The sequence below is a fragment of the Anoplopoma fimbria genome, unplaced genomic scaffold (genome assembly GCF_027596085.1).
Source record: "Anoplopoma fimbria isolate UVic2021 breed Golden Eagle Sablefish unplaced genomic scaffold, Afim_UVic_2022 Un_contig_8660_pilon_pilon, whole genome shotgun sequence".
Taxonomy (NCBI): domain Eukaryota; kingdom Metazoa; phylum Chordata; class Actinopteri; order Perciformes; family Anoplopomatidae; genus Anoplopoma; species Anoplopoma fimbria.
The window spans coordinates 147,727-166,698 of record NW_026553328.1 but is presented as its reverse complement, the minus strand read 5'-3'; the positions used below and the strand labels follow the sequence as shown (position 1 = coordinate 166,698).

General features: G+C 45.4%; 1 protein-coding gene across 1 annotated transcript; it reads left to right on the top strand.

The window, feature by feature from the left end:
• Positions 1-528: 528 nt before the first annotated feature.
• Positions 529-18,944, top strand: aldh5a1 (aldehyde dehydrogenase 5 family, member A1 (succinate-semialdehyde dehydrogenase)). Its single transcript, XM_054627345.1, is given in 11 exon segments — positions 529-703; positions 706-794; positions 5,969-6,052; positions 6,731-6,901; positions 9,385-9,501; positions 9,576-9,719; positions 10,772-10,915; positions 12,598-12,756; positions 14,855-15,018; positions 16,244-16,302; positions 16,707-18,944. Coding segments are annotated over 11 exon segments (1,518 nt in total). The 3' UTR covers positions 16,919-18,944.
• Positions 18,945-18,972: the final 28 nt, after the last annotated feature.

Below are 18,972 nucleotides of genomic sequence, written 5' to 3'. Positions count from 1 at the left end.
TTATTATTGTTTGCAGATAAAATAAAGGAAGAAGAATGAGGATGACTATTAATTTGAGCTGATTTGATAAGAAGCTAAAATCATGAAAATAAAAAGGTATCACAATCATAATATTCTTTATTGAAACCCACAGTGTGAATGTGTCGTGTTTGTTTGTATGAATGCTCTCCTGTCCGTGGGACTGTGAACGCATCACGTGGTTAGGGACCGGTTCCAGCCGACAGGAAGCAGCCGAGCGACCCGGGAGGCGTGTCTGTCTGCCGAGGGAACCCTGAACCCTGACACAGAGAGAACCTGACACAGAGAGAACCCTGACACAGAGAGAACCTGACACAGAGAGAACCCTGAACCCCTCACCACAGACCCTCACCACAGACCCTCACCACAGACCCTCACACAGACCCTCACCACAGACCCTCACACAGACCCTAACCACAGACCCTCACACAGACCCTCACACAGACCCTCACACAGACCCTCTCAGACCCTCCACAGACCCTCTCAGACCCTCTCAGCCCTCAGCCCCTCATGTCGTCGCTGTGCGCCCTGGAGCCTCGCCGCGTGGTCCGGCTGCTGCTGCCCGGCCTGCAGCGCCTGTACAGCGGCTGTGCGCTGCTGCGGACGCGGGGCTACGTGGACGGCCGCTGGGTCTCCGCAGACAACCAGTTCCCCGTGCTGGACCCGGCCACCGGGGACGAGATCGCCCGGTGGCGGACTGCGGCCCGGCCGAGGCCCGGCAGGCCGTGTCCGCAGCACACCGCGCGTTCCAGGGCTGGAAGCACCAAACCGCCAAGGTACGGGGGACCGGGACCGGGACCGGGGGACTGGAGGGGACCGGGGGACTGGAGGGGACCGGGGGACCGGGACCGGGGGACTGGAGGACTGGAGGGGACCGGGACCCCCGGGGGACCGGGGGGGACCGGGGGACCGGGGGGACCGGTTGATAGGGACCGGGGGGTTGATAGACCGGGGGACTGGGACTGGGACCGGGGGACCGGGGAAGGTTTGTGGATAAAGGGGAGGGTTTGTGTTGACCGGACTGGGGACCGGTGTTGATAAAGACTGGAGAGACCGGGGAGACTGGGGAAGGTTTGTGTTGATAAAGACCGTAAGAAGGTTTGTGTTGATAAAGACTGTGAGACAGCCGGGGACGCAGTGTTGATAGAGACTGAGAGAGAAGGTTTGTGTTGATAGAGACTGTGAGAGAAGGTTTGTGTTGATAGAGACTGTGAGACAGTTGATAGAGACTGTAGAGAAGGTTTGTGTTTGGACTGTGTTTGATACTGTGAGAGAGGTTTGTGTTGATAGAGACTGTGAGAGAAGGTTTGTGTTGATAAAGACTGTGAAGAGACTGTGAGAGAAGGTTTGTGTAGAGATAGAGACTGTGTGTTGATAAGAGTTTGTGTTGATAGAGACTGTGAGAGAAGGTTTGTGTTGACAGAGACTGAGAGAGAAGGTTTGTGTTGATAGAGACTGTGAGAGAAGGTTTGACTCTGTGCTGAGAAACTAAACATTCACGAGGACAGCCACGTGTTCTCTTCATGTTTACAACATCTGCTCTAACTACGACAACAACAGACGCATTCGGCTGAAAGTCTCCAGTTAACACCGGACCACGTTAAACCGTAACACCGGTAAACAGCTGACTATTATCTTGGTGTTTTACTCTAAGAGCTGTAAGATAAGAGCTGTAAGATAAGAGCTGTAAGATAAGAGCTGTAAGATAAGAGCTGTAAGATAAGAGCTGTAAGATAAGAGCTGTAAGATAAGAGCTGTAAGATAAGAGCTGTAAGATAAGAGCTGTAAGATAAGAGCTGTAAGATAAGAGCTGTAAGATAAGAGCTGTAAGATAAGAGCTGTAAGAAGAGAGCTGTAAGATAAGAGCTGTAAGATAAGAGCTGTAAGATAAGAGCTGTAAGATAAGAGCTGTAAGATAAGAGCTGTAAGATAAGAGCTGTAAGAAGAGAGCTGTAAGATAAGAGCTGTAAGATAAGAGCTGTAAGATAAGAGCTGTAAGAAGAGAGCTGTAAGATAAGAGCTGTAAGATAAGAGCTGTAAGATAAGAGCTGTAAGATAAGAGCTGTAAGATAAGAGCTGTAAGATAAGAGCTGTAAGATAAGAGCTGTAAGATAAGAGCTGTAAGATAAGAGCTGTAAGATAAGAGCTGTAAGATAAGAGCTGTAAGATAAGAGCTGTAAGATAAGAGCTGTAAGATAAGAGCTGTAAGATAAGAGCTGTAAGATAAGAGCTGTAAGAAGAGAGCTGTAAGATAAGAGCTGTAAGATAAGAGCTGTAAGAAGAGAGCTGTAAGATAAGAGCTGTAAGATAAGAGCTGTAAGATAAGAGCTGTAAGAAGAGAGCTGTAAGATAAGAGCTGTAAGATAAGAGCTGTAAGATAAGAGCTGTAAGAAGAGAGCTGTAAGATAAGAGCTGTAAGATAAGAGCTGTAAGATAAGAGCTGTAAGATAAGAGCTGTAAGATAAGAGCTAAGAGCTGTAAGATAAGAGCTGTAAGATAAGAGCTGTAAGATAAGAGCTGTAAGATAAGAGCTGTAAGATAAGAGCTGTAAGATAAGAGCTGTAAGATAAGAGCTGTAAGATAAGAGCTGTAAGATAAGAGCTGTAAGATAAGAGCTGTAAGATAAGAGCTGTAAGATAAGAGCTGTAAGATAAGAGCTGTAAGAAGAGAGCTGTAAGATAAGAGCTGTAAGATAAGAGCTGTAAGATAAGAGCTGTAAGATAAAAGCTGTAAGATAAGAGCTGTAAGATAAGAGCTGTAAGATAAGAGCTGTAAGATAAGAGCTGTAAGATAAGAGCTGTAAGATAAGAGCTGTAAGATAAGAGCTGTAAGATAATAAATGTCTCTGTGTTTTATTGAACATGCTCAGAATGTAACGTTCAGGGACACTCCAGCGTTCCGGCGCTAGTTCAGGGACCGGAGTGTTTGAACCAGCAGGCGGTCGCTAGCTTTAGGACAGAACTAGTGGATCATCTGGGATTCTACTAATTATCTTCATTCATCAACACAAACAAACGAGGCAGATTTACAATAGTTCTATTAAAAACAACAACAACTAAATACAACAAGAGGTGGAAGAAGTTCTCAGATCTTTACTTTAAAAAGTAGCAGTACTACCATGTAAATACACTGTTAGTTAAAAGTACCAGCATCCAAATACACTTAAAGTACCAAAAGTAATTATGATATGTTTATAGAAATATCTCTCACTTCAAAAATCTGATAAATCAACCTCTGTATGAGTGGGTTATAAGTATTGATGTGTTCCTCACTTTAATGTTGCCGTATTCTAAAGTTTACAATGAGTTGTTGAATATATCTCGTTATATTGATCTGAATCTTCAAAGTAATCACAGTTGTTAAACAAAAAACAGATTCTTTTATTAAAAACCGAAGCAGCAGATTGAACGTGTTGTTGTTTGCCAGAGTTAATCACCAACGAGTCCGTTATCTTCACCGTTATTCAACCAAAGTCCAACCGCAGTTAGTTTGGTGACACTTCAACTTCTTCTGTGGAGCTTCAATAACCAGAATACCAACCGTCTGAAGGACAGAGGAGGTGAGGGTGTAAGGACAGAGGAGGTGAGGGTGTAAGGACAGAGGATGTGAGGGTCTAAGGACAGGACAGACAGAGATGTGAGGGTGTAAGGACAGAGGATGTGAGGGTGTAAGGACAGAGGATGTGAGGGTGTAAGGACAGAGGATGTGAGGGTGTAAGGACACAGAGGATGTGAGGGTGTAAGGACAGAGGATGTGAGGGTCTAAGGACAGAGGATGTGAGGGTGTAAGGACAGAGGATGTGAGGGTCTAAGGACAGAGGATGTGAGGGTCTAAGGACAGAGGATGTGAGGGTCTAAGGACAGAGGATGTGAGGGTCTAAGGACAGAGGATGTGAGGGTGTAAGGACAGAGGATGTGAGGGTGTAAGGACAGAGGATGTGAGGGTCTAAGGACAGAGGATGTGAGGGTCTAAGGACAGAGGATGTGAGGGTGTAAGGACAGAGGAGGTGAGGGTGTAAGGACAGAGGATGTGAGGGTGTAAGGACAGAGGATGTGAGGGTGTAAGGACAGAGGATGTGAGGGTGTAAGGACAGAGGATGTGAGGGTCAGAGGATGTGAAAGGACAGAGGATGTGAGGAGGATGTAAGGACAGAGGATGTGAGGGTGTAAGGACAGAGGATGTGAGGGTGTAAGGACAGAGGATGTGAGGGTGTAAGGACAGAGGATGTGAGGGTGTAAGGACAGAGGATGTGAGGGTGTAAGGACAGAGGATGTGAGGGTGTAAGGACAGAGGATGTGAGGGTGTAAGGACAGAGGATGTGAGGGTGTAAGGACAGAGGATGTGAGGGTGTAAGGACAGAGGAGGTGAGGGTGTAAGGACAGAGGAGGTGAGGGTGTAAGGACAGAGGAGGAGGGTGGACAGAGGATGTGTAAGGACAGAGGATGTGAGGGTGTAAGGACAGAGGATGTGAGGGTGTAAGGACAGAGGATGTGAGGGTGTAAGGACAGAGGATGTGAGGGTGTAAGGACAGAGGATGTGAGGGTGTAAGGACAGAGGATGTGAGGGTGTAAGGACAGAGGAGGTGAGGGTGTAAGGACAGAGGAGGTGAGGGTGTAAGGACAGAGGATGTGAGGGTGTAAGGGAGGATGTAAGGACAGAGGAGGTGAAGGACAGAGGATGTAGGACAGAGGATGTGAGGGTGTAAGGACAGAGGATGTGAGGGTGTAAGGACAGAGGATGTGAGGGTGAAGGACAGAGGATGTGAGGGTAAGGACAGAGGAGGTGAGGGTCTAAGGACAGAGGAGGTGAGGGTGTAAGGACAGAGGAGGTGAGGGTGTAAGGACAGAGGATGTGAGGGTGTAAGGACAGAGGATGTGAGGGTGTAAGGACAGAGGATGTGAGGGTCTAAGGACAGAGGAGGTGAGGGTCTAAGGACAGAGGAGGTGAGGGTCTAAGGACAGAGGAGGTGAGGGTGAGGACAGAGGAGGTGAGGGTGTAAGGACAGAGGAGGTGAGGGTGTAAGGACAGAGGAGGTGAGGGTGTAAGGACAGAGGATGTGAGGGTCTAAGGACAGAGGATGTGAGGGTGTAAGGACAGAGGATGTGAGGGTGTAAGGACAGAGGATGTGAGGGTGTAAGGACAGAGGAGGTGAGGGTCTAAGGACAGAGGAGGTGAAGGACAGAAGGACAGAGGAGGTGAGGGTGTAAGGACAGAGGATGTGAGGGTGTAAGGACAGAGGAGGTGAGGGTGTAAGGACAGAGGAGGTGAGGGTGTAAGGACAGAGGATGTGAGGGTGTAAGGACAGAGGATGTGAGGGTGTAAGGACAGAGGAGGTGAGGGTGTAAGGACAGAGGATGTGAGGGTCTAAGGACAGAGGATGTGAGGGTGTAAGGACAGGGTGAGGGTAAGGACAGAGGAGGTGAGGGTATAAGGACAGAGGATGTGAGGGTGTAAGGACAGAGGATGTGAGGGTGTAAGGACAGAGGATGTCTCATGTGTACAGATTTAAAGCCCTCTGAGGCAAATTTGTAATTTGTGATTTTGGGCTCTACAAAATAAACTGAATTGAATTGAATTCTTCTTCTTCTTCTTCTTCTTCTTCTTCTTCTTCTTCTTCTTCTTCTTCTTCTTCTTCTTCTTCTTCTTCTTCTTCTTCTCCTCCTTCTTCTTCTCCTTCTTCTCCTTCTTCTTCGTTGGTGTTAAACTTAAAAGTTAACCTCCAGAGTTCAGTAAACATTAATCTGGTTAAACATGAACCATGATGGAAAACCAAACGTTCCTCTAGTTTATCTTCCTGCTGACTTTATAATATTTTCCACTCTGTGAAATATTAATCAGATTGTTTCTTCAGCAGGAACCAGAGTGACAAACTGAGGAAACATGATATTAACTTTGAATGTAAACGTTCGGTCAGCTGACTCCTGCTGTGCTGTGATTGGTCGTCCTGCAGGAGAGGAGCGCCGTGTTGAGGAAGTGGTCCGACCTGCTGACGCTGCACAAAGATGAGCTGGCACGACTCATCACGTATGAATGTGTGAGTGTGCTGTGATCAAACATATATAATAATAATCAATAATCAATAAAAACTAACCAAAAAAATGTTGACGAAGAAACAAAGAGAGCTGCAGTAACTGTGTGTGTGTGTGTGTGTGTGTGTGTGTGTGTGTGTGTGTGTGTGTGTGTGTGTGTGTGTGTGTGTGTGTGTGTGTGTGTGTGTGTGTGTGTGTGTGTGTGTGTGTGTGTGTGTGTGTGTGTGTGTGTGTGTGTGTGTGTGTGTGTGTGTGTGTGTGTGTGTCTGTGTGTCTGTCTATGTGTGTGTCTATGTGTGTGTCTGTGTGTGTGTGTGTGTGTGTGTGTGTGTGTGTGTGTGTGTCTGTGTCTGTGTGTGTCTATGTGTGTGTCTGTGTGTGTGTGTGTGTGTGTGTGTGTGTGTCTATGTGTGTGTCTGTGTGTGTGTGTGTGTGTGTCTATGTGTGTGTGTGTGTGTGTGTGTGTGTGTGTGTGTGTGTGTCTGTGTGTGTGTGTGTGTGTGTGTGTGTGTGTGTGTGTGTGTGTGTGTGTGTGTGTGTGTGTGTGTGTGTGTGTGTGTGTGTGTGTGTGTGTGTCTGTGTGTGTGTCTGTGTGTGTGTGTGTCTGTGTGTGTCTGTGTGTGTGTGTGTGTGTGTGTGTGTGTGTGTGTGTGTGTGTGTGTGTGTGTGTGTGTGTGCTGCAGGGTAAGCCCATGCAGGAGTCTCTGGGGGAGGTGGCGTACTCCGCCTCCTTCCTGGAATGGTTCTCTGAAGAGGCCCGGCGGGTTTACGGGGACTTGGTTCCGTCGCCGGCCAAAGACCGAAAGATCCTCCTCCTCAAACAGCCGGTGGGCGTGGCCTCCATCATCACACCGGTGAGCAGCCAATCAGAAGCTCCTCAGGAGACGCAGCTGGTCCATTATACCTGTAACATGTCCACCACTATTATGGGATGGATGGTGATGAAACGTGCTTCATCATTCAGGATCAGTTGTAATAACTTTATTGATCCTCATCACGTTGTAAATGTAACATCAGGGAACTTTGACTGTTTGAGCACCAAGCATCATAATGTAAACCCAGAGTCCCCCTAGACTCCCCCAGAGTCCCCCTAGACTCCCCCAGAGTCCCCCTAGACTCCCCCAGAGTCCTCCTAGAGTCCCCCTAGAGTCCCCCAGAGTCCCCCTAGAGTCCCCCAGAGTCCTCCTAGAGTCCCCCAGAGTCCCCCAGAGTCCCCCTAGAGTCCCCCCAGAGTCCCCTAGAGTCCCCCAGAGTCCTCCTAGAGTCCCCCCAGAGTCCCCCTAGAGTCCCCCCAGAGTCCCCCTAGACTCCCCCCAGAGTCCCCCTAGACTCCCCCAGAGTCCCCCTAGAGTCCCCCTCCCCCAGAGTCCCCCAGAGTCCCCCTAGAGTCCCTCCCCCCCAGAGTCCCCCTAGAGTCCCCCTAGAGTCCCCCCAGAGTCCCCAGAGTCCCCCAGAGTCCCCCTAGAGTCCCCCTAGAGTCCCCCAGAGTCCCCCTAGACTCCCCCAGAGTCCCCCCTAGAGTCCCCCTCCCCCAGAGTCCCCAGAGTCCCCCTAGAGTCCCCCTAGAGTCCCCCAGAGTCCCCCCAGAGTCCCCTCCCCCTAGACTCCCCCAGAGTCCCCCAGAGTCCCCCAGAGTCCCCCAGAGTCCCCCCAGAGTCCCCCTAGAGTCCCCCTAGAGTCCCCCCAGAGTCCCCCTAGAGTCCCCCAGAGTCCCCTAGAGTCCCCCCAGAGTCCCCCCAGAGTCCCCCCTAGAGTCCCCCAGAGTCCCCCAGAGTCCTCCCTCCCCCAGAGTCCCCCCAGAGTCCTCCTAGAGAGTCCCCCCCCCAGAGTCCTCCTAGAGTCCCCCCAGAGTCCTCCTCCCCCAGAGTCCCCCCAGAGTCCCCCCCCAGAGTCCCCCCAGAGTCCCCCCTCCTAGAGTCCTCCTAGAGTCCCCCCAGAGTCCCCCCAGAGTCCCCCTAGAGTCCCCCAGAGTCCCCCAGAGTCCCCCTAGAGTCCCCCCCAGAGTCCTCCTAGAGAGTCCTCCCCCCAGAGTCCCCCCAGAGTCCTCCTAGAGTCCCCCCCCAGAGTCCCCCCAGAGTCCCCCAGAGTCCTCCTAGAGTCCCCCAGAGTCCCCCCAGAGTCCCCCTCCTCCTAGAGTCCCCCCAGAGTCCCCCTCCTAGACTCCCCCAGAGTCCCCTAGACTCCCCCAGAGTCCTCCTAGAGTCCCCCAGAGTCCCCCCCCCTAGAGTCCCCCAGAGTCCCCCCAGAGTCCCCCAGAGTCCCCCAGAGTCCCCCCAGAGTCCCCCAGAGTCCCCCAGAGTCCCTAGAGTCCCCCAGAGTCCCCCCAGAGTCCCCCCAGAGTCCTCCTAGACTCCCCCAGAGTCCCCCAGAGTCCCCCAGAGTCCTCCTAGAGTCCCCCAGAGTCCCCCCCCCCAGAGTCCCCCCAGAGTCCCCCCAGAGTCCCCCCAGAGTCCTCCTAGAGTCCCCCAGAGTCCCCCAGAGTCCCCTAGAGTCCCCCAGAGTCCCCCTAGACTCCCCCAGAGTCCTCCTAGACTCCCCCAGAGTCCTCCCCCCCCAGAGTCCCCCCAGAGTCCCCCTAGAGTCCCCCTAGAGTCCCCCAGAGTCCCCCTAGAGTCCCCCCCAGAGTCCCCCCAGAGTCCCCTAGAGTCCCCCAGAGTCCCCCAGAGTCCCCCAGTCCTCCTAGAGTCCCCCAGAGTCCCCCCAGAGTCCCCCAGAGTCCCCCAGAGTCCTCCTAGAGTCCCCCAGAGTCCCCCTAGAGTCCTCCCAGAGTCCCCCAGAGTCCCCCCCAGACTCCCCCAGAGTCCTCCTAGACTCCCCCCAGAGTCCTCCTAGAGTCCTCCTAGACTCCCCCCAGAGTCCTGCCCTAAAAGCTTTCTATTGAGAAGCATCATTTCCAAGAGAACAAAACATGTTTTTAATGCCAGGTTCCTAGGGTTCTTGCTGTCACAGAGGACAGGTTCTTATCACCATGTGACCCTTTAAACCAACCCCCTTCAGGAGACCTGACTTCCTCTTCCTTCATGCTCTGATGTTTGATGTGTTTTTTATTTTCTTATTATGGACCAGCTCTTGATCTGTATGAACTTTTGTTTTTTCATCTTCAGAGTCATTAAGATAAATGTATCCATAAGAGTTCTTCAAACAGTTTGATGAGTTTTGACTCAAACACTTCACTCACACTAGAACGTCTCCGTCTCGTCAGTAAACTCTCATGACCTCATCATGAGCTGAGGAAACCATCACCGTGGAGCTTCTTCTTCTTCCAGACCCACTGATATGATCCATGTTGATATGAAAACATGGTTCTATGTTACTGAAACTGTCGTTTGCTCCACAGTGGAACTTCCCCAGCGCCATGATCACCAGGAAGGTTGCGGCTGCTCTGGCCGCCGGCTGCACGGTGGTGGTGAAACCGGCCGAGGACACGCCGCTGTCGGCTCTGGCTCTGGCTGAGGTCGGCTCTCTGAACCTTTATCTCCTCCATGTTGTTTGTTTGTGTGATGACAGAACTGATGTGTTGTTCTGCAGCTGGCGGAGCAGGCGGGGGTCCCGGCGGGGGTCTTCAACGTGGTCCCGTGCTCCAGAGAGAGCACTCCGGCGGTCGGGGAGGTTCTCTGCACCGACCCTCTAGTGGCCAAAATCTCCTTCACTGGATCCACCGCCACCGGCAAGGTGAGCCCCCTTCTGTTCTAACAATATGTATTCTGCTGGTGTTACAATGTTTAAGCCTTGTTCTTTCAGCTGTGTGGTCTGAAACAGAAAGAAAAAAAATAGTGTGTGTGTGTGTGTGTGTATATATATGTGTGTGTGTGTGTGTGTGTGTGTGTGTATATATATGTGTGTGTGTGTGTGTGTGTGTGTGTGTGTGTGTGTGTATATATATATATGTATATGTGTATATGTGTGTGTGTGTATATGTATATACAACAAACATTTCCAATAATCAGTTGTAAAGTCCAAAAGTCAACATTTATTGACAAAAGATAGATGTAATTTATATATATTTCTATATTCCCACCATGTTTTTATTTAACGAAATATTCTTCCTCATTTGTAGACGATTAGCCTTTTAATAACAAAGGAAGTGACATTGGGGGGAGGGGGGTGTTTTTAAATCCATACCCAATGCTACACAGTCCACCACAAGGGGTAACCAGGGCAAGCAGCTCGTGTAAGCAGGCGAGCAGGGGTTGGCTGTGAATGCGTTTGTTTTTGTGCATACGATCCCGTGTTCCAACAGCGGATGTCAGTGAAGGGCTCACGTAAAACCGACAGACCTTTAAAACATCAAAGAGTAGCTTCTGTATTGACACAGAGGTCAAGCAGCAATCTAACAGCACCATGAGTCACATTTAGCAGACGAGAAGGTGATTCTGGTTTGAAGTTGCTCTCAATGTTCAGAAACATTCAGATAAAAACAAAGAGAACAAGGCAGAACAAACAGAATGTTCATTTAACATTTAACCAGAATGTTTTCACAAATGTTTATAAATGAAAATACATAAAGGCAAATAAAAACACTCTATACAACCCAAACCTATTTCAGTGAATAGTAAACAAATACAAATTGTGCAAATAAATAAATATTCAAAAAGATAATGTGATATGAGGTGGCTGTTAATGTTCAGTGTGTATGTATGGTTATATATATATATATATATATATATATATATATATATGTGTGTGTGTGACCATATATAATATTAATACTTCTTAATCTTCAGGTGCTGCTGAAACTGGCTGCTGACACTGTGAAGAAGGCGTCAATGGAGCTGGGAGGCCACGCCCCCTTCATCGTGTTCGACAGTGCTGATGTCGACAAAGCGGTGGGCGGAGCCATGGCCTCTAAGTTCAGGAACTCTGGACAGGTAACTGGAGGGTTCTGGATGGAGCTCGGGGTGGAGCTGTGGCGGCTGATCGTTAAACATCACTTCCTCTTCCTCTTCCTATAGACCTGCGTGTTAAACATCACTTCCTCTTCCTGTAGACCTGCGTGTTAAACATCACTTCCTCTTCCTGTAGACCTGCATGTTAAACATCACTTCCTCTTCCTGTAGACCTGCATGTTAAACATCACTTCCTCTTCCTATAGACCTGCGTGTTAAACATCACTTCCTCTTCCTGTAGACCTGCATGTTAAACATAACTTCCTCTTCCTATAGACCTGCATGTTAAACATCACTTCCTCTTCCTCTTCCTATAGACCTGCGTGTTAAACATCACTTCCTCTTCCTGTAGACCTGCGTGTTAAACATCACTTCCTCTTCCTGTAGACCTGCATGTTAAACATCACTTCCTCTTCCTATAGACCTGCATGTTAAACATCACTTCTTCTTCCTATAGACCTGTCCTGCATGTTAAACATCACTTCCTCTTCCTATAGACTTGCGTGTTAAACACCACTTCCTCTTCCTGTAGACCTGCGTGTTAAACACCACTTCCTCTTCCTGTAGACCTGCATGTTAAACACCACTTCCTCTTCCTATAGACCTGCATGTTAAACATCACTTCCACTTCCTCTTCCTCTAGACCTGCGTGTTAAACATCACTTCCTCTTCCTATAGACCTGCATGTTAAACATCACTTCCTCTTCCTATAGACTTGCGTGTTAAACACCACTTCCTCTTCCTGTAGACCTGCGTGTTAAACACCACTTCCTCTTCCTGTAGACCTGCGTGTTAAACACCACTTCCTCTTCCTATAGACCTGCATGTTAAACATCACTTCCACTTCCTCTTCCTGTAGACCTGCATGTTAAACACCACTTCCTCTTCCTATAGACCTGCATGTTAAACATCACTTCCTCTTCCTGTAGACCTGCGTGTTAAACACCACTTCCTCTTCCTGTAGACCTGCGTGTTAAACACCACTTCCTCTTCCTGTAGACCTGCGCGTTAAACACCACTTCCTCTTCCTGTAGACCTGCGCGTTAAACACCACTTCCTCTTCCTATAGACCTGCATGTTAAACACCACTTCCTCTTCCTGTAGACCTGCGCGTTAAACACCACTTCCTCTTCCTATAGACCTGCATGTTAAACACCACTTCCTCTTCCTGTAGACCTGCGTGTTAAACACCACTTCCTCTTCCTGTAGACCTGCGTGTTAAACACCACTTCCTCTTCCTGTAGACCTGCGCGTTAAACACCACTTCCTCTTCCTGTAGACCTGCGCGTTAAACACCACTTCCTCTTCCTGTAGACCTGCGCGTTAAACACCACTTCCTCTTCCTATAGACCTGCATGTTAAACACCACTTCCTCTTCCTGTAGACCTGCGTGTTAAACACCACTTCCTCTTCCTGTAGACCTGCGCGTTAAACACCACTTCCTCTTCCTGTAGACCTGCATGTTAAACACCACTTCCTCTTCCTGTAGACCTGCGCGTTAAACACCACTTCCTCTTCCTATAGACCTGCATGTTAAACACCACTTCCTCTTCCTGTAGACCTGCGTGTTAAACACCACTTCCTCTTCCTGTAGACCTGCGTGTTAAACATCACTTCCTCTTCCTGTAGACCTGCGCGTTAAACACCACTTCCTCTTCCTGTAGACCTGCGTGTGTTCAAACCGGTTTCTGGTGCAGAGCGGCATCCACGACCGCTTCATTGAGAAACTGGGCCGAGCGATGGACGCCGAGCTCCGCCTGGGTCACGGCTCGGATCCTGACACCACCCAAGGGCCGCTGATAAACACCAGAGCTGCAGAGAAGGTCAACAGCTGCTTATTGATATGATAATATTATTATTATTATTTTACCCGCTGTATATATCTATATATGTATAGATATATACATATATACATGTGTATATGTATATTTCAGACTCAGGCTCCAGATAAAACGGGACATTACATGAATAAATAACATTAAAACACATAATAAGATAAACAAACAAAGACCTACACAGACACATCATGACCAACGGCTCCACATCTGGGACATAAACCTAATGTTTGATAAAACGGAGATAATTTCATCTTCAGAGTCATTAAGATAAATGTATCCATAAGAGTTCTTCAAACAGTTTGATGAGTTTTGACTCAAACACTTCACTCACACTAGAACGTCTCCGTCTCGTCAGTAAACTCTCATGACCTCATCATGAGCTACCTGAAGACAAAGTGGGGTCTAATGTTCTCTAAACAGAGACGTCTCCACTCCATCTGTTCTCAAACTAAACCTGTGAGAGAATGTTTCTGCATACGTTCTACCACACTGCATATAAATATCATCATCATCAGTCAACTGTTCTGTAATAACATCTCCATATATTTGACCTCATCACCGACACAGAGACTGTTATCAGACACTCTAAAGTCAGGACACTTCAGACATTTGTGGTCTTTGGTTCTAAATATAAAGACAGAACTCTTACTGTCATTATATCTGAGATCATGTTCTACACCGTCGACGGTACATACTGTATAATCAGGAGCTGCTGAAGACCAGCGCTACATGGACTAACAATCACAAGATCATCTGCACACATAATATGGTTAACTAGAGTATTACCAATCAGCTGTTGGCAACCGATCAGCTGTTCAGCATACCCGACCCAAATCCACAGAACACCATCAACGATTTCAAAAGAAAGCCATCTGATGCACAACGGGAGAACTTTCAGAAAATGTTTTCCTCGGCTGTTTGAATCTGTTTTGTGCTCGGTCACCTGACTACGACGACTACAAGTTTTACCACCTACATCAGCTGTTGTTAGGCATGGTTTAATCCACCAGATTTAGCTCCTGCACATTGAAAAGCTCCTAAGAGAAGTCACAGAACGAGGAGGAGGAGGAGATGTCCCAGATTCACATTGCGTCTCATCTTTGGGATACAACACATTCGCAGTAAAATCTGTGGTTATTTATAAAACAGTGCGTAGGATCCACACTAAATGTTTGCATACGTACCAATGAGGAAACATTTATACAATTCATATTATAGTTTGTCGTAAAGAATGTCTAAATAAGTCATAGTATAGCATGTCGTGATGAAATTGATAGTCGTATAGTATGTCGTCAACATTTTTTAAATAATCATAGAATGGTATGCACCCACCGATTTGGAGCGGGTTTAGCCGTTTATCATTAGAGATGACCAGAAGGCTTTATTTTATCACAATGTCAGAATGCTCTTGAATAGGATTCATCTATGATAAACACAAGAACTTGATAGTATGGTCGTCTTCGGGCCTTTTTGATCAACATTCTAAACAAATATAATCTGAGAGAAAGTTGTATCTAAAGGGTAAAACTCTTAAATAATTAGCATTTAGCTTTAGTCATCACCAATGGTTATAGAGCCGACATCTTACCACTCACTCAACACGTCAAGTCTTAGCCCCGCCCTTTTTTGCTCTTTCAGTATCAGCGTCCAGTAACAAGAGACGTAAACGTACAAAATGTCCCTTTATGCAGACGATGTCCTGCTGCATATGTCAGAGCCTTTGACTTCCATTTCGCTTCTTGTTGATGTTATTAGTCGGTTTGGGTGTTCTCCCAGTTTTGTGTACTTGGGTGGAAGAGGTCAACGACACAGATGTGCTCCACTTCTGGTTTCACTGCTTGGCCTTGTCTCTATGATCATAATCAATGATTATTGTACCTCCTAAATATAATCCCTTTGCTTTTATAAAGCAAGTTTAAGAAGTTACTTAATGGTTTGCAGAACAAAACAAAGGCTAAAAATGTCATAGTTACAGCTGTCAAGCTCACAAGGAGGTTTAGTTGTCCTCACCTTCAGAGGGTATCAACTAGCATCCCAACTGTCTTTCGTAGCAGCATAGTTTCTGAACTCTTGTGTATCACAGGTGGTCCACCAGATCTCGGATGCAGTGTCTCGGGGAGCCAAGGTGCTGAAAGGAGGGAAGCGTCTGGACGGGTCCTTCATGGAGCCCACTCTGCTGGCCGACGTCACCACTGACATGATCTGCACCAAGGAGGAAACCTTCGGCCCGCTGCTGCCCGTCATCAGGTCTGTACGCTCACCAGCACCGTGTGTTTGAAATCCTTTTCTTATTGCATACTATGACTTTTTATGACATACTATACTATGATACTATGACTTTTTATGACATACTATGATACTATGACTTTATATGACATACTATACTATGACTTTTTATGACATACTATACTATGATACTATGACTTTATATGACATACTATATTATAATACTATGACTTTTTATGACATACTATACTATGATACTATGACTTTATATGACATACTATGATACTATGACTTTATATGACATACTATGATACTATGACTTTATATGACATACTATGATACTATGACTTTATATGACATACTATACTATGATACTATGACTTTATATGACATACTATATAATACTATGATACATATGACTATTATATGACATACTATACTATGATACTATGACTTTATATGACATACTATACTATGATACTATGACTTTATATGACATACTATACTATGATACTATGACTTTATATGACATACTATACTATGATACTATGACTTTATATGACATACTATGATACTATGACTTTATATGACATACTATACTATGACTTTATATGACATACTATACTATGATACTATGACTTTATATGACATACTATACTATGATACTATGACTTTATATGACATACTATACTATGATACTATGACTTTTTATGACATACTATATTATGACTTTATGATATATTATACCATGACTTTACCTCAAGGGACTTTTTGATAAACCAGTTTTTATCCTGCTTGAATTCAATTTGCTTTTCAGTAACGTTTTTTTTTAGAAAGATTGAAGATTTTAGGGCTTCAGCTAGAATTATGCTCTAAAGTGACATATTTATAGATTTCAACTCTCTGTGGAGCTACATTAACTCTTCTGCCTACGAGTCTGCAAAACGATAGGCCGATTACTTTGGTACTTTAAAGAGACACTACAGACCTCAGATGTGATTTCAGGATATTTGTGTCGTCCTGAATTAAAGTTGTTGCCCGCTCAGTTGATGAAGCTTTAAACTGATGTTGGGCTGCTGCATTGAAATAAAAAGGGAGATATTTGAGTTTGTTACAAGATTTCTTCATGAATTATAAGAATTATAGTGGTAGAAAATGTGTCTTTCTCCATTAAAAGCAACAAAGAAAGCTGCTGGTTGTATTCCTGTCTGTTGACCAAGCAGAACTTTGTGTTTATGACTTTCAGGTTTAACACCGAGGAGGAGGCTCTGGCTATCGCTAACGCATCAGATGTCGGGCTGGCAAGTAAGTGCAGTCAAAATAAGTGGGAAATGTTGAACTGTGTGTTAAAAGATATTAAAACAACGATACCACGCCACAAAGATAGAGCGCCATCGGTAGTCCACGTTAATCTGGACAGCAGCCGGTAAAAACACTGGTTAAAGTCCACCAATCAGGTCGTTTGTTATCAATACTGACCTTGCCGGTAAATTTGAGCTGACAGAGATCTGAGAAGGAGCAACACCTCCTAAGGAAGTAGAAAGAAGAAGAACCTTCAAAGTAAAAGCAGCCTTGTTGACCCGTAGTGACATGTTCGGTCTTCAAATGTGGATGTTGGAGGAGGTGAACCCTTAAGATGGACTTCTGTCTTGGTTCTCTGATCCCTCTCTGTTGGTTTTAAAACCTTGATGCTGTGTCTCCGTTCTCAGGTTACTTCTACTCGCAGGATGTCAGTCAGATCTGGCGGGTGGCGGAGGCGTTGGAGGTGGGGATAGTCGGAGTCAACGAGGGCCTCTTGTCCACCCCGGAGGCCACGTTCGGCGGAGTCAAACAGTCGGGTTTGGGCCGCGAAGGCTCCAAGTACGGCATCGATGAGTATCTGGAGATCAAGTACATGTGCTTCGGAGGCCTCAAACCCTGAGACAGGAACCGGTTGTTCCTCCAGTAATCAGTAAAGGAGATCAGAAGTGTAGTTCCATCTTTGATTTATTTGATTTAAACCATAACCAACTCTTAATTTGTTAACATGCCTCGTTAGTGAGTCAGAGAGAGGAAGAAGTGGTGGATGTTTAGGTGGATGTCTGGTCCTTATAGAGAAGATCTAGATGATGGGTTGCCGATCGCATTGTTCTTGTGTTGTTTGTGAAGCTAATTAGCTTTAGCGTTCTAATAAGATATAACGGGTAACATGACGCTGTTCAGATGGTTACGTTAGTAACATCAAATCAGCAACGGTTAGATTAACACTCCATTGTTCACATTTTCAAATATTGTAATAATATATTTTACTTTTACAAGAGAAAATAGTTTAAACTTGATGAAAAGATCAGAATAAACCGATGAGTCTTTCTAACGTTAGCATAAACTCTGAGTTAGCATCATTCAGACAGACGTTACCTGGAACGCCATAATAATAATAATAATAATAATAATAATGCAGTTTGCTCATGAATGGTATTTAAATGAACACCGGGCTGCTGCTGTAAGCTAAGCTAGTTAGCCAGGCATGCTAACGTTAGCGGCTTACATTATATGTTTTTGGCTGAACAAAGGATTTTAAAAAGTTGTGATCTTTAAAACTTTGTAAAGATAAAAAAAGATAAAACAAAAAAGGCAGAAACCAGAGACTGGCAGAGATGATTGTGCCTAGTTACGGTTGCTAGGCTGTGATTGGTCAACTCTAGCCGATCAGAATCCAGGATTCTCTGTAACTTCGGGTCTCCAGCTCTACTTGTGTGGCTTTTATGATTATATTTACTATGTAATACATTCACATTATATATAGTTTAACTATTGCTGATTTCATATTTAAGCTTCCAGAAAAAAATCAGTTTGGTTTTACAATCAGAACATGACCTCTAGTTCCAGGTCAGATTCCTTCATTCCAATCTGACGTGAACGCAGCGGTTTTCTTTTCTCCACATAGTTATGAGATTCCTACAGAAGCACACAGATTGAAGTTTAAAGGGAGAAGAAGCTGCACACATGAAAAACAGATTTACTGTTAAAAAAACAAATGAAATGAACAAAACCTTCTGCTAGATGTTTCTGTTGAGCTTCCAGATGTCGCCCTGTTCATATCAAATATATATAAATGTATTTTTTAATATCTAAAATACTTAAAGTTTGACATATTGCAACACATTGGGACAAATGTTCAGATTGGGTCCAGAAATAACTTTAATTAGCCATTGTTTAATCATTTAAAGGATGTTTTATTTATGTGTGTATTATTAGTGGGTCTGAAACATAAAAAGCAATAATTCATACACTGCTGCTCAAAGGTTAAGAGTCACCTGTTGCATTCATGTTTTTCTTCGTTCCTTCAATAATAACTGAAATAAAATAACTTTATTTAGTCGTCACTATGTTCCTAAACATACAGGTACACTCATTAAATGTGACCTCTGTATTTAACACAACAAGAACACTTTAACATACAGACAGCTTGAGATGAAGTAAAAAAAAAACACGACATGACTCTTTAGGTAATTCGGCCCTGAACAGAACTGGGAACAGTGGGACTGATGGAGATCAGCCCGACGTAAACCAGTCAGCTTGATTTGACTGAATTTCAAGGTTTAAAGGTGTTTTTAATCAAATCAGAATACAGATTGTTTCATTAGGAGATAAAGACTTTTAGATTTCTACCTCCTCGTTATGAGATGAAAGAACGGAGATAAAGCATGAAAGAAGTCTTCATTAATAGATGTGTTATATAATTATGACAGACGGAACCAGCTAAAGGAAACTGACTTTGTCAAATCATCTTTCTTAATAAAGTAATAAAGTTTAGTAATACTGATAGTTTCTGTTCTTTGTTTGTGCAGCAGATTGTTCTAATAGAAAGTGAAACTGGTCTTAATTGTAATATAACGTAATCATAGTTGATGTGAAATAAATAATTTTGTATTAATGGAATATTAAAGAGGTCATTGTGATATTAATCTGGTGATGAGTTGTTTGTTATGACAC